This window comes from Notamacropus eugenii, chromosome 3 (assembly GCF_028372415.1).
Source record: "Notamacropus eugenii isolate mMacEug1 chromosome 3, mMacEug1.pri_v2, whole genome shotgun sequence".
Taxonomy (NCBI): Eukaryota; Metazoa; Chordata; class Mammalia; order Diprotodontia; family Macropodidae; genus Notamacropus; species Notamacropus eugenii.
The window spans coordinates 279,357,082-279,371,144 of NC_092874.1; the positions used below are offsets into that span (position 1 = coordinate 279,357,082).

The window sequence follows — 14,063 nt, forward strand, 5'->3', positions numbered from 1 at the left end:
TATAACAACATTTCATTATTTCACACATGGCTAATTTAGAACCTCTCATTTTCTCAATTAGAATTTGGACAGGGGTTGGGCTCAGGTTTACACTGGCACTAGCACAGGGTCCAGCAACTGTAAGGTAAGGTTCATAGGGCCTTTCCATCTGACTCACCACTGACCCCAAACCTCCTCCAGGTGTAGTCTCTCTAGTTAGAATGAAAACTTCTGCAGAGCTGGGACTCTCTTGCTTTTCTATTTGTGACCTCAATGCTTAGTATTAGTAAATGCCTCCCTCTCTTCCCCTTTCCCCTTCCTCTCTTCCTTCTTTTCCTTTCCCTTCCTTCTTTCTCATCTCTCCCTTTTTCTTTTCTCTTCCTTGTCTTGCCCTGTGTGCCTCCCTCTTTCCTCTCTCCCTTTTTGATTTCCTCCCTCCCTTCCTTCCTTCCTTCCTTCCTTCCTTCCTTCCTTCCTTCCTTCCTTCCTTCCTTCCTTCCTTCCTTCCTTCCTTCCTCCCTTCCTGCTTTCCACCCTCCCTCTCTCTCTCCTCTCTTTCCTTCCTTATTTTCATTCACTGAACTCTGTGAAATCTCTGCAGTAATTAGAAGCTATTTTTAGTTTATTTTAAAAATGTGAATTTGTGTCTAAAGTAGAAATTTTCCTAACACATTGCAGATTGAACTTTAATTATAAAGAGGGATAGGAAATAAGCTGTTTTAAAAATGAAATTATTTAAACGGGAGAGAGAATTAGAAAAGGTTTCCTATGAAGGCACATCTACTAATATCATGTAAACTAATGCTGTTTTTTCTGATAGTAAAAGACTTAGCCTATTATATCAGTAAATCCTGGTATGATATTGCCCATGGGTGATAAGCTTTCTATGGAATTAACTGCCCCCTGCAACACTGTTCATCTAATATTATGTCTTCATTGGTCAAGTTAATGGCATTTAGAGGAGTATGACAATTTTATGATCAGAAAAAATGTCATAGATGCTATTTTGGGAAAAAGCGAACAAGGAGATACCCATAATCACAGACCTTAATGCTTAGGGGCAAGGGCTCCATGTCTCAGGGTGACTCCCCCCATAAAATCAGAGATCTGGGGCAGTCAGAGGGTCAGAGACAGCCAGAATTAACCAAAAGATACTTGAATGAAAGAGTTCAGGGCAGAGAAGAGGGAAATGTGCTAGGGTGGAGTGGCAGCAGGCTCTCCGTTCTGGCTCTTGTTGTCGAGTCTATCCCCCTTTCTACCCAAATGATGACCTAGGGTGTTGAGAAGCCATTGAAGGACTCTGCCAGTCACAGGACACCAGAGGTGAAAAAAATCTCTGACAGTATGAGCTTCAGTCTGACAGTCACTGAATCTGTGCCCTGAGAAAGAGCAAAGACCTATGTCTAGAGTTTATGCTTATTTATGTGATGGTCATCCTTCATGGATGGCTGGAATCGACATCGCATAGGAACTCCATTGCTTACTCATAGCAGGTGCTGCGGATCTAGAGAAAGAGAAACAAGACACTGTCCTCAAGGCATCAAGGCAGTCAGGTGGTCCATTGCACTGGGAATCAGAAGGACCTAGGTTTGAATCCAGTCTCAGTCAGTCAGTAAGCATGTACTGAGTGCCTATCATGTGCCAGGCACTGTGCTAAGTGTTAGAATGCTAAACAAGGCAAAAGATGGTCCCTGACCTCAGGGAGATTATGATCTAATGGAGGAGACCACATATAGATAGCTATGCACAAAAGAGCTATATACTGAATGAAAAGGAAATAATTAACAGAAGGAAAGCAGTAGAATTAGGAGGGGTTAAGAAAGGCTTCCTGTAGAAGGTGGGATTTTAACTGGGACTTGAAGGAAGCCAGGAAGCAGAGACAAGGAGGGAGCATATTCTGGGCATGGAGGACACCAGAAAAAATGCCCAGAGCCATGAGAAGTAGAGAATCTGCTTCATGGGACAACAAGGAGACCAGTGTCTCTGGGGTGAAGAATGTGTTTCAGGGTCTAAGTCATGAGAAGATGGAAAAGGTGGTGGTGGTGGTTCCAGTCGTAGTAGTGAGGGAGGGTTATAAAGGACTTTGATCATCAAACAGAAGATTTCATATTTGATCCTGAATTTGATGGGGAGCAACTGGAGATTATTGAGTAGTAGAATAACATGGTTGGTTTGACCTGTGTTTTAAGAAATTCACTTTGATGACTGAGTAGAGGATGGGTTAGAGAGCAGAGAGATTTGTGGCTGGCAGACCTACCAACAGACTCGTCTCTGACAAGCCTCAGACACTTGCTAGCTCTATGACCCTGGGCAAGGATCATTTAACAGCTTTCTGCCTCAGTTTCCTCCTATGTAAAATGGGGACAAAAATAGCACCCAACTCCTAGGATTGTTGTGAGGATAAAATGAGATATTTGTCAAAGCATCATATAAATGCAAGCTGCTACTAACTGCTGCTGCTGTTACTACTACTACTACTACTACTACTACCTACTATCACCACTACTACCACCACTACTACTATTATTAAATACTACTATCACTACTATAGACTACTGCCACTACTACTGCTATTGCTACTACTCCCACTACTACAAACTATACTACTATTAACTACTACTAGCTACTGCCATTACTACTATTACTAGCCACTACTATTACTACTGCTAACTACTACTACTACTTTTATTATTATTTTACTTGAGAGAATTAACATATACAAAGAGAAATCAATATATAATATATATGTGTGTGTATATATGTATGTGTGGGTATATATATGTCTGTATGTATACACACACACACACACACACACACAGAGTAAATTTGAATTGGAACTTTTAAATTTCAGCAACCTGGGTCAAAGCCCCATCACCTCACCCTGGGTATAGCCCTGGTTATTACCCTATTTCCTTAGACATGCACATAGTTCTGAGGACAGTGGCAGGTGGACATGACCTTACCAAGCCCCCAAATAGCATAGAAAACAAACAGAGTCTTGGCTGTGTGTTTATGGATAAGTCAGTGTTTCTAGTTGTTAATCATGCCAGATAATAATATAAGTCCTGAATGGATGTTGTGTCAGTGAAAAAGCAAATAAGGGCCAATTACTTAATTAGTTAATGAGGCATATAAACAAACACAAGGAAAGTAGACACCATGGGGATTAGGCAGAGTTTTGGACTTAATGTCCTGATCTTGGGAGAGATCTGGCTTCCCTACTGGCAGGTCATTGAGCCCATGAGCCTCAGTTTCCCTCTCTGTAAAATGAGGATAAAGCTACCAATAGTAGCTGCCTCAGAAAGCTGTCAAAAGTTTTGCAAATCTTTAAATGCTATCTACACTTCTCTTATTTCTCATGCTGAAAATATATCCATGGGGCAACATCATATGGTGTAAAAGGTGGATTTGGAATCAGATGGAACTCAGTTCAAATCCTTCCTCCTACACTTAAACAGCTTTGTAGCCATTGCAAGTCACTTTCTCCTGCTTTGCCTCAGCCACCTCACCTGTCAGACAGGATGGATGTTGCTAAACCATCTGTCTCCAAGGGATATTCTGAGGAACATGCTTTGCAAACCTGAAAGGACTGATGTTGGTTCTCTAAGACATCTTTGGTAAACATCCCACTCTTTCTGATGGTCTGGATATTCTTTTAATCTCAGAAGCCGTAAGTGAATAAACGACACCCCAAGTACCTGAATAAGACTGGAAAGGTCCTTTCCAGCCAAATGTCTCCTAACAGCCAGAGTTCATGAAATTTCCCAAAGTTCCCTCCTCATCGTGAAATACCATGGCAGAGAGAATAGAATACTACACATGGAGCTGCGAAGGCTTGGGTTCAAGTCCCACCTGGGACACATTAGCTGGGTGACTCTGGGTAAGATGCTTAGCCTCTCACTGCCTCAGACCACTCTTTAAGACGATACTTGTAAGAGCTGCCAGTCTGTTTTGGTAGAGGAGGTTTCCTTTCTGGGAATTCCTATATAAATAAAAGCAGAGTACCATGCAAAAGATGATAATGCTAGCAGCCACCTTAAAAGCTTGTTGTGAGGATCCAGTGAGAAAATCTACATAAAGCACTTTACACACCCTAAAGTGATACATAAATGTTAGCTGTTATTATTTCTATATATGTACGTATTGTTCCCCTGACAGAATAGATCCTTGAGGGCAGGGAGCGTTTCACTCCTGTGTTGGCATCCCTAACACAACAATAAATATTGTCGTCATCTTTTTTTCCTTCTCCTTCTTCTTTATCCTCCTCTTCATCTTCTTCCTCTTCTTGCAGTGGATAGAGTGCTGGGTCTGGAGTCAGCAAGACTCATCTTCCTGAGTTCAAATCCAGCCTCAGACACTTACTAGCTGGGTGATCCTGGGCAAGTCACTTAACTCTGTTTGCCTCAATTTCCTCATCAGTAAAATGAGCTGGAGAAGGAAAGGGCAAATCACTCCAGTGCCTCTGCCAAGAAAATCTCAAATGGGGTCACGGCAAGTTGGACATGACTGAAGTGGCTGAACAACAATATTTATCATTACCATAGTATTATTGTCATTGTGGGACTTGGATTTTTAATATGGGAACATGGGGCTTTGGAGAGATCAGATTTTTTAGTCTTTGGGGAGAACAGAGGTTCTCAGCCTTTATTTGTGTCATAGACCTCTTTGACAGGCTAACCACTCTTCAGAATAATGTTTTTAAATGCATAGAATGCATAGGATTGCAAAAGCAACCAATTATATTGAAATAGTTATCCAAATATTAAAGAACACATATATACATATATATCACCGACTCCCCTCCCCCAAGCTAAGGATGCTGGACTTAGAACATTTGCTGTCATCATTGCAGTCATTTTTATTGTTCCAATGGTTGAAATGTCACCCTTTGTGTTTTACTTTCCAAACTCTCAAGATCATGCAAAGGATGAACCTACATCAACTGTTATTCTGACCAAGACTAAAGAGGAGCTGACTCCAGCTAAACTAAAGGTAATTTGAACATTTCATTTATCATGGGATGCATAGTCATTCAGTCCGTGTGTCTTTGGCCATGCCCATTTTCAAGGATGTGCTTCCATGGGACTACCAAGTGATATTGTATCTGAATCTTGTGTCTCTTTGACGAGACAGAGGTAGGAACTCATTTTTTTTTTTAGTGATTGTACTTTATTTTAATATTGATTTTTTAAATTGAGCTTCTCCCAGTCATTGGGAAAACAAGCAACATGATAGCAATTTTACATGTGAAGTCATGTAAAACTTATTTCCATATTAGCCATGTTGTTAAAAAAAAAGCAAGAAAAGTAAAGTCAAAAAGTATGCTTCAATCTGCAGAGTTCAGCGAATCTCTAGCATTTTTTCATGATGTGTCCTTTAGAATTGTCTTGGATCATTGTCTTTATCAAAGTAACAAAGGCTTTCACAATAGATCATTGTTACAAAATTGCTTTTACTGTGTACAGTGATCTCCTGTTTCTGCTCGCTTCACTCTTCATCCATTCATATGTCTTTTTAGGTTTTTCTGAAACTATTCCCCTTTTTGTTTCTTATAGCACAATAATATTCCATTACAATCAGATATCAAAACTTGTTCAGTCATTCTCCAATTAATGGGCATTCTTTCAGTTTCTAATTCTTAGCCATGAGAAAAAGAGTTGATATAAATATTTTTGTACATATGGGTCCTTTTCCTTTTTCTTTGATCTTTTTGGGGTATAGACTGCTTAGTAATCGTATTGCTGGGTCAAAGGGTATGCACAGTTTATAACTTTTTGGGCAATAGTTCCAGATTTTTCTCCAGGATGTTTGGACCAGTTCACATCTCCATTAACAGTGCATTAGTGTCCCAATTTTTTCACATCTCTTTCAACATTCATCATTTTCTTTTTCTGTCATGTTAACCAATATGATGGATGTGGGATGGTATCTCAGAATTGTTTTAATATGTATGTGTCTAATCAATAATGATTTAGAGAATTTTTTCATATGACTATTGATAGCATTGATTTCTTCCTCTGAAAATTACGTGTTCTTACCCTTTGGCCATTTATGAGTTGGGGAATGGCTCTTATTTTTTTGTAAATTTGACTCAGATTCCTATATCTTTGAGTAATGGGGTTTTTATCAGAGAAACTTGATATATATATAATTTTATTATCATATATATGTTATAAATTATTATAATCCCCCCACTTTCCTGTTTTCTTCTACTTTTAACTGCATTAATTCTATTTGTATAAAAATTTTGATTTCATAGAATCAAGATTATCCATTTTACTTCTGATCCTTTCTATCTTTTGTTTGGTCATAAAGTCTTCCCTTATTCATAGATGTGACATATTTTCCCATGGTCCCCTAATTTATTTATGATATCATCCTTTACGTCTAAATCATTTTTCCATTTTGACCTTATCTTGGTATATAATGCAAGATTCTGGCCTATGCCTAGTTTCTGCCAAACTACGTTCTCGTTTTCCCAGAAATTTTTGTCAGATAGTGAGCTGTTGCCCTCTAAAGCTTAGACTTTTAATTTATCAAGAACTAGATTGCTATGGCCATTTACTCCTGTGTATTGTTTACCTAATCTATTTCATTGCTCCACCACTGTATTTCTCTAACCAGTACCAGATTATTTTTTCTGATTACTACTTGGTAATACGGTTTGAAATTTGATACTGCTATGCTGCCTTCCTTCACATTTTTTTACACTGATTCCCTTCATATTCTTGACCTTCTGTTCTTCCAGATGAATATTTTGGGTATTTTTCCTAGATCTATAATTCTTTGGTAGATTAATTGGTATGGCACTGAATAAGTAAATTAATTTAGATAGAATTGTCATTCTTATTATATTGACTCAGTCTACCCATGTGCCCATGGACAATTAATATTTCTACAGATTTTTTAGATCTGTTTTTATTTGTGTGAAAAGTGTTTTTGTTATGTTCATATAGTTCCTGGGTTTGTCTTGGCAGGTATAGTCCCAAGTATTTTATACTGCCTGCAGTTTTTTTTAATGGAATTTCTTTTTCTATCTCTTCTTGCTGGGTATTGGGGGATTTATTCTTGCCTAATAAAAGACATAGAGGAAAGGTCAGGATTGTTTATTCATAGCTTTCTAGCATGGTAAGGCACTGGAGATGATTTGTTTTATTGTGTTTACGTTTCATTCCTAAATTCTCATCTAATATACAAAAAAAAGTTCTTCATTATTGAGGGGAGGTTTCTCTATAATACGGAGGTTTTAGAATTTTGCTGTTGAAAAGTTTCCTAGAGTCTTCTTTGTATCTTTCTCCTTTTCTGCTGCAAACACAGCAGCAGAACCCCTGATTCTTTGTTGGATGATCTAGTATTTCATTGCTCTTATTTTACTGCTTGGTTGACCCATATTTATTTTTAAAAAATCAAATGGGATTCTAGGAAAATAATGGACAAGCTCCCCTTTGCTTTGTCTTTCTTCTTTTTCTGCTATGTAACTGTTACATACATTCACGTAGGCAGAGTTTACATCTTAGTTACATAAAGTCCTTAAGGTCCCTTTCAGCTTTGATACTTTCCATTTCCAGTCATTTTTTGCCAGTTTGCTGGTTTTAGGTAAAACCTTAGAGCTGACCAGTTTCACACTTAGAATCGTATAGATTAGTGGAAAGAGTCAGGGAACCGGCTCATAACAAAAATAGTGAATTTAATTCATTTCGTTGAAATTTGTTGAATGTTAGGTTAATTTATAAGCAACTGGTCCTTACTTGAATGACTGGAACTTTGGCATTGATGCAATGTTCTTTCCAAAGTTCTTGGCACTGTCAGATGCCTCAGCATCAGAAACTGATGTAGCTGGATCAAAGGAAATGATGTTGAAGAAGAAGCCTTACCGTCTACATTGCCACTGCGACCTAAGGACCATGGGCCCTTTTCCTCTGATATGCAGCTCAAACCCTCCATGTGGGTTGTTTTCCCCATTTGCATGTCAGCTCCCTGTGGGCAGGCCCTGGTTCACTTTTCTATTTGTATAACCCATGCTTGCAGTACTAGGCACAGAGCATTTAAATATTTTTTTCTTTCTTTCTTTGATTCTTTAGGGGATTTTACTGACAGAAGCTGAAGATAAGCTTCTCATGCTAATAGAAAATGCAGAGTCAGCCATCCGCAAGAGGATAACTCAATTTAACCCAGTAGAATTAGAGATTATGATTGAAGTCAAGCTACAGCTAGCCGCTATTGCCATGCAGAGACAACAAGCGCCATTCAGGTAAGTGCCCCATGGATAAGATGAGAGTAACTTTATTTTAGTTCAGTTCAATAAACTTTTTGGCACCTACTAAGTGCAAGGACTGAACATACAAGGCAGAGGCAAAGCAGTCCTTGACCTTGAAGAGCTAACATTCAACAGGGGAGAAATAGCAAATACGCAGGCAAGAAAATAAAAGCAGTTACTGAAGGGAGAGAGAATGAGTGATCCAGGTGATCTGGGAGCTTCACAGAGAAGGTGTAACCTTGTTGTTGTTGTGTTTGTACTTCATTCTCAAAGAGGACCATGACATCAAGATGATGACATGACTTGCAGTTGACTTTGATTTGAGTGAGGGAGGGCTGTGCAAGGTCACCAACCTCACTTTCTTCTCCTGAGCCATCTGGGTCCAATGGCCTGATATTCATCAGGATGACTGGACATGGTCCAGGATGCAATGGGAGACCTTAGCCCTTTCTGGCTAAGGTCTTATAGCATTCTCACTTTGAGTGAGATACACCCATTCAATGAATAGGCTTCTTTAATGAAGTAGTTAGTCAAGGGATGGACCCTTTAATAAAAAAAAATCAAACTGGGAGGACAAGACCCTCAGGGTTCCTGGAACAGGTGGATATAAGGACGGAGTGTGTTCAGCCTAGGGTGATGGCCTAAACAAAGGAATGGTGGTACAGGAACTGGAATATCAAGTGAAAGAGAGTCCTGAAAAGGAAACCATTATGTAAAGACTTCAGTGCTAGACTGAGGGGGTTGTGGTGGATTTTTTTCCATTCTAGGAGCAATAGGAAGCCATTGGAAGCTTTGGCACAGAGGAGCGATGTGATCAAATATATGCCTTAGTAAGGGTATGCTGGCAGCTGGGTGGAAGAAGAATTGGAAAGGGGAGAGGCTAGCAGCAGGGAAAGTGATGAGAAACCCATTACCTTAGTCCTGGTGGCAGGTGATAAGGATGTGAAGGAGGACGGGGGCATGTGAGTAGAGATCAGTGGACAGGTAAAAGAGACTTTGTGGAGGTAAAATCAATGGTAACCATTTGATATGGGAGACAAAGAAGGGGAAATGATCTTAGGTAACATTGAAGTTATACACATGTTTGACTAGGAGGAGAATGGAATGGGGGCCTCAAAGGAAATAGGAAAGTTAGGAGGAAAGATGAGTTTCTATGTTGACGTGTTGAGTTGAGAAGCCAATGGAATATCTAGGTGGAGATGTCAGTGAGGCAGTTGGTGATTGAGGGAAGGATATACAGAGAAATGAGAGTGAGATATATAGATCTAATAGACATCTGCAGAGGAAATGGAAACTGAGCCATTATTATTAAAGAAATGGTTAATGAACAGTGTGGTGATCATCTAGAGATAGTATGCTTTTGTTAAGAAGAGGTTATACCACAGTAATTTTATTCCTTTGTTCACAGGGCTATTGAGCTGAGAGATCAAGGGAAGGCTGTAGATTGTAGCAAAGTGTCTGACAAATATTTCAGTTGATCAGTAAACATTTAATAAGTGCTCATTGCATACCAGGCACTGTGGTAAGTGCTGGGGATACAGAAAGAGGCAAAAGACAACTCCTGATCTCTAACAGAAGCTTACATTCTAATGGGGGAGACAAAATGCAAATAGATATAGACAAACAAGCTTTATATAGCATATATAAGAAATAATTAAGAGAGAGAAGATGCTGAAATGAAGAGGGGCTGGGGAAGGCTTCCTGTCGGTGGGATTTTAGTTGGGTCTTAAAAGAAGCCAGGGAGGGCAGCAGAGCAGAGGAGGGACAGTATTCCAAGTATGGGGGGCAGCCAGAGAAAATATCCAGGGTCCAGAGACAGAGGGCTTTGTTTGTGGCACTGCTAAGAGGCTGGTGTCCCTGGATCGAAGAGTATGTAGTGGGAAGTAAGGTGTGAGAAGACTGGAAAGGTAGAAAGGGGTTAGGTGGTGAAGGACTCTGAATGGCAAATAGGGCTGAGTCCTTGAGACCACTGGGAGCTACAGGAGATTGTTGAGTAAGAGAGTGACATGATCGGACCTGCACTTTAGGAAAAATAGCATCTGCATAGCATCTGTTAGTACCAGGCACTGTCCTAAGTGCTTTACAAACATTATCTCATTGGATGCTCACAACCCTAGGAGGCGGGTGCTATTATTATTCCAATTTTTCAGTTAATGATTCTAAAGCAAACAGAAATGAAATGACTTGTTCAAGGTCATACCACTAGTAAGAGTCAGAGACTGGACTTGCACTCAGGTCTTCCTGACTCCAGACCCAGCACTCTATCTACTGAGCCTCCTTGCTGCTGTTATCAGCCTGTTATAGTGACAAGAGATGGAGTGGGCTAGAACGATGATAATTAGATGGATTCAAAACTGGTTGAGTGTCAACAGTGGCTTGGGGACACCTTAGAAGGACTGGGAGACTGGTACTGCCTGAGGTTTACTTGGAGAAAGACTTGGATGGCATTCCAGTCAAAATTGGAGATTGCACAAAGCTTGGGAAGTTATCTAGCACAGCAGGTGACAGAATAAGGGTCCAAAGAGTTTGGCCAGGCTAGACTAGGTCTAAAGGACTTCCAAGGCCATCTACCTTGATCCTCAAGGAAGGATAAGGATGAATAATAATAAGGATAAGAAAGAGGACCAGCAAGCCAAGAGATTTTCCCAAAGTCTTCTAAACAGTAAGTTTCTAAGGCATGTTTTCTCCCACTCTAGGGTACTCTTTGTAATACCACACCTCCAGCCACATCTAAGAGGATGAAGTTCAGTAGTGATCAATGTAAACTCCTCTTCTTGGGTTTAAATGTCTCTCAAAAAAAAAAGAATGGGGGAAAGATGCTTAGATAATAGTGTATGAAAAAAGATCTAGGGGTCTTAGTGAATTGCAAACTCAGTCTGAGTCAATAGTAGGATGTGTTTACCAGCAAAGCTAAGGTGACTTTTGGCATCTTTGAAGTCAACTCTTCCCAGAATAAAGAGGGAACAGTCCATCTGTACCCTCACCATTTCAGATAACATCTCAATCAGTCAATCTACAAACATTTATTAAACACCTACAATGCACCAAGCTCTGTACTAAGCACCCATGGTTCAAAAAGAAGAATAGCACAGTCCCTGCCCTCAAGGAACTTACATCTAACAAAGAAGCTCATATCATGTTTGGTTCTTGGCACAATGGTTTAAGAATGACACCAAGAGTGGTGAAGGCCTTTGATCTCATTCCATGTAAAGATCAGTTGAAGGAAAAGAGAACTATTGTCTTAGAGAAGACCTGGGATAATTGCAACAACCTTGTTCAAGTTCTTGAAAGGGGACCATGTGGGAGATGAAAGTTTGAAGTAGTTCCACTTCACCCCAGAAGGCAGAAGTGGGAACCACTGGTAGACTATGCAAAGAGGCACATTTAGGCTTTATGGAAGAAATAACTCCCTTGCAGCTAGCTAGCTCTTGACAAGTCCAGTGGATCTCCCCCATCAGAAGTCCTCAAGTAACAGTCAGATGGTCAACATGTCAGGATTGTTCTGGTAGGAATTCTTGCTCAGATTGGACTAGATAGCACCCAAGATCCTTTCCAATGAGGAGATTCTGTGATTGTGAGATCATGAGATTCTGTGACTGTGGCAGAGAGTGAGTCAATATCCCAACATGGGGAGGGATGAAGCATCCTTGGAAAATCCTCCAAAGGTGGCACAGGCCCTCAACAACAAGCCTCAATGTCCCCACAAGCACACAGGTCTTTGGGTGTATTTGACACCCTCCTGTCCAGGGCCTTTGGTGGCCCTAGATCACAGGACTCCTGGTACTGATCAGTCTCTTGGATAGCCTCTATCCCCTCTGAGTCTGCAAGGAAGAGAAACTGAATCTCAGATCCAGCAAGTTGTTTAAGATAATTTAAAGTATTCTCCTCTCCCCTCTTTAATTTCTAAAATAACTTAAATTTTACATCTATATGGTAATTCCTGTGTCCCAAAAGCCTACTGATTTTATAATATCAGGGGGTTTACCAGATACGGCTAAATTTAAAGGGACAGCTGTTAAACCCTAGTAACTGCTTTATTACAACATGTTGCTGGCAGATTTCCTCTTCCTCCTCCATAAAGAACACACAAGTTAATTTGAGCTCTGCTTTTTTATTTAAGCTAGAGACAAACTTAGGAATAACTTTTTGCTTACACCAAAATAGCACATATGGATTTTTTTACTAATTACATCCAAATAATATTTTTTTAAAAAAGTATTCTAAAAAAAATAACAGCTTCTGAACTATGTTATATACTAAGCTCCTTAAGGGGAAGAGAGGGTTGGGGATGATTGCAGTTGGCGGAGTCAATGATGCAGCTGTAGCTGGTGGTGTCAGACCTTACAAGATTATTATTATCTCCCCCTCCTCCCCTTAATTCCATGATCTTGTTTTTGTTATATTTAAAGTCGTCAAGGTACATTCTCCAGAGGCCCCCACATCATCTTGACTGGCACTTTTAGCCAGGTAACGATGCACTGATACCCTCTTAATGGCATGGATTTCTGATATGGCTGGGGCACAGAGGAGTTGGAGATTAGCCCATTTTCTATGCCAACTAAGGAGAAGTAGCCCCCTACCCTGGAATTGGAGCTCCTTGGAAATTTCTTTTGAGGAGGAAGCATAATAAGCTAATCATGATGTTTGTAAAGCAGGTGAAATTGATCAAGTATATTTTATATAGTTCTGTAATGACGAATCTTACAGTGACATATTTTTCAGAACACTCTTCTATGTCTGCTTTTGGAGAAGCCTCGTATGTTTGGAAATGTAGTGTTCTAAGGAGGTTTGTCCTTTTAGAAATCTCCTTTGAGAACAGGCTCTAGGGAAGGGGCAGCAGAAGTCAGCTCTGCATAGATGGGCAGTGCTTGACCCAGCGTCGGGCAGTAGAGCTCAGGGCAGCAGCAGCAGGAGCAGCATGGGGCTCAGACAAACTGGACAGTGGCAAAGATAGACCCACTCAAGCTTCTGCCTACCATCTTCTAGAACTGATTGGCCCCTCTATGCTACTAGCATATTCTACTGAACACTGAGTATTTCCCAGGCAGGGCTTAGAGGACCTAGAGATGGCACTGTTTGGTGGGGATCTGCTTTCCTGGAAAAAGGAATAGGTTAAAGTGTTTACCTGGGCCCCCCAGAAGAAAGGGGCAACCCCTCAGAGGCCTCTAAAGAGGAAAAGATCCTGGGGAGGGGGAGATCCTGACTGAAGGAGGAATAGGGCCACTCTGTTTTGTCTTGGCCATCTGTAGTGTAGTTTTTCCTTTCTTCCTTTAATGCTCCTTCTGTCAGGTTTCTTGAGTCCCTACGGTCACAGTAGACCAGTTATCAACCCTAAAATCATTTATGTGGGTAGAAAGTCCTCTAGAAGACCCTGAAGAATCTTAGCACTAAGCAGAGGTGATTTTGGTAGGAACAGTGTCCTAACTCCTTCCCAACCCCCTCTGCTTTTACTCCTTCTCCCCTCCCCCCAAAAAGGTTAGGTGAGCTTTTCCTTAGGAGCTATTGAAACCCTCAAGAGTTGATTGGCTCAGAGGGCTAAAGTTCTTGGGAGCTGACTTGACTTTCTGGTCCCTAAGCACAAACAGCTGTGAGGATCACCAGGTTGACTCTGCTGCTCAGCCTGTGGACCAAAGTGGGCAGTTTGCAGGCAGGACAGGTTTTCTCAGCTGAACCAACTCATGGTGTCTTCTATGTTGTGTCTCCTTGTTGAAGAATATCCCTGCCCTCCTTTGGCTCACTACATCTCCTTTTGTTAACTAGTAAATGATCTGCCAGTATTTCATTTTATTCCATTCATGAAATCAACTATCAGGACACTAGCCTGAGT

General features: G+C 40.6%; 1 protein-coding gene across 3 annotated transcripts in view; it reads left to right on the top strand.

Annotated features, from left to right (window-relative positions):
* CFAP54 (cilia and flagella associated protein 54) overlaps positions 1–14,063 on the top strand; it is a 313,535-nt gene that overhangs the window by 214,642 nt on the left and 84,830 nt on the right. For all 3 annotated transcript variants that reach the window (XM_072655644.1, XM_072655643.1, XM_072655642.1), the window contains exons 50-51: positions 4,895–4,971; positions 8,061–8,230. In XM_072655644.1, coding sequence (XP_072511745.1) covers positions 4,895–4,971; positions 8,061–8,230 — 247 coding nt within the window. The remainder of the gene's footprint in view (positions 1–4,894; positions 4,972–8,060; positions 8,231–14,063) is intronic.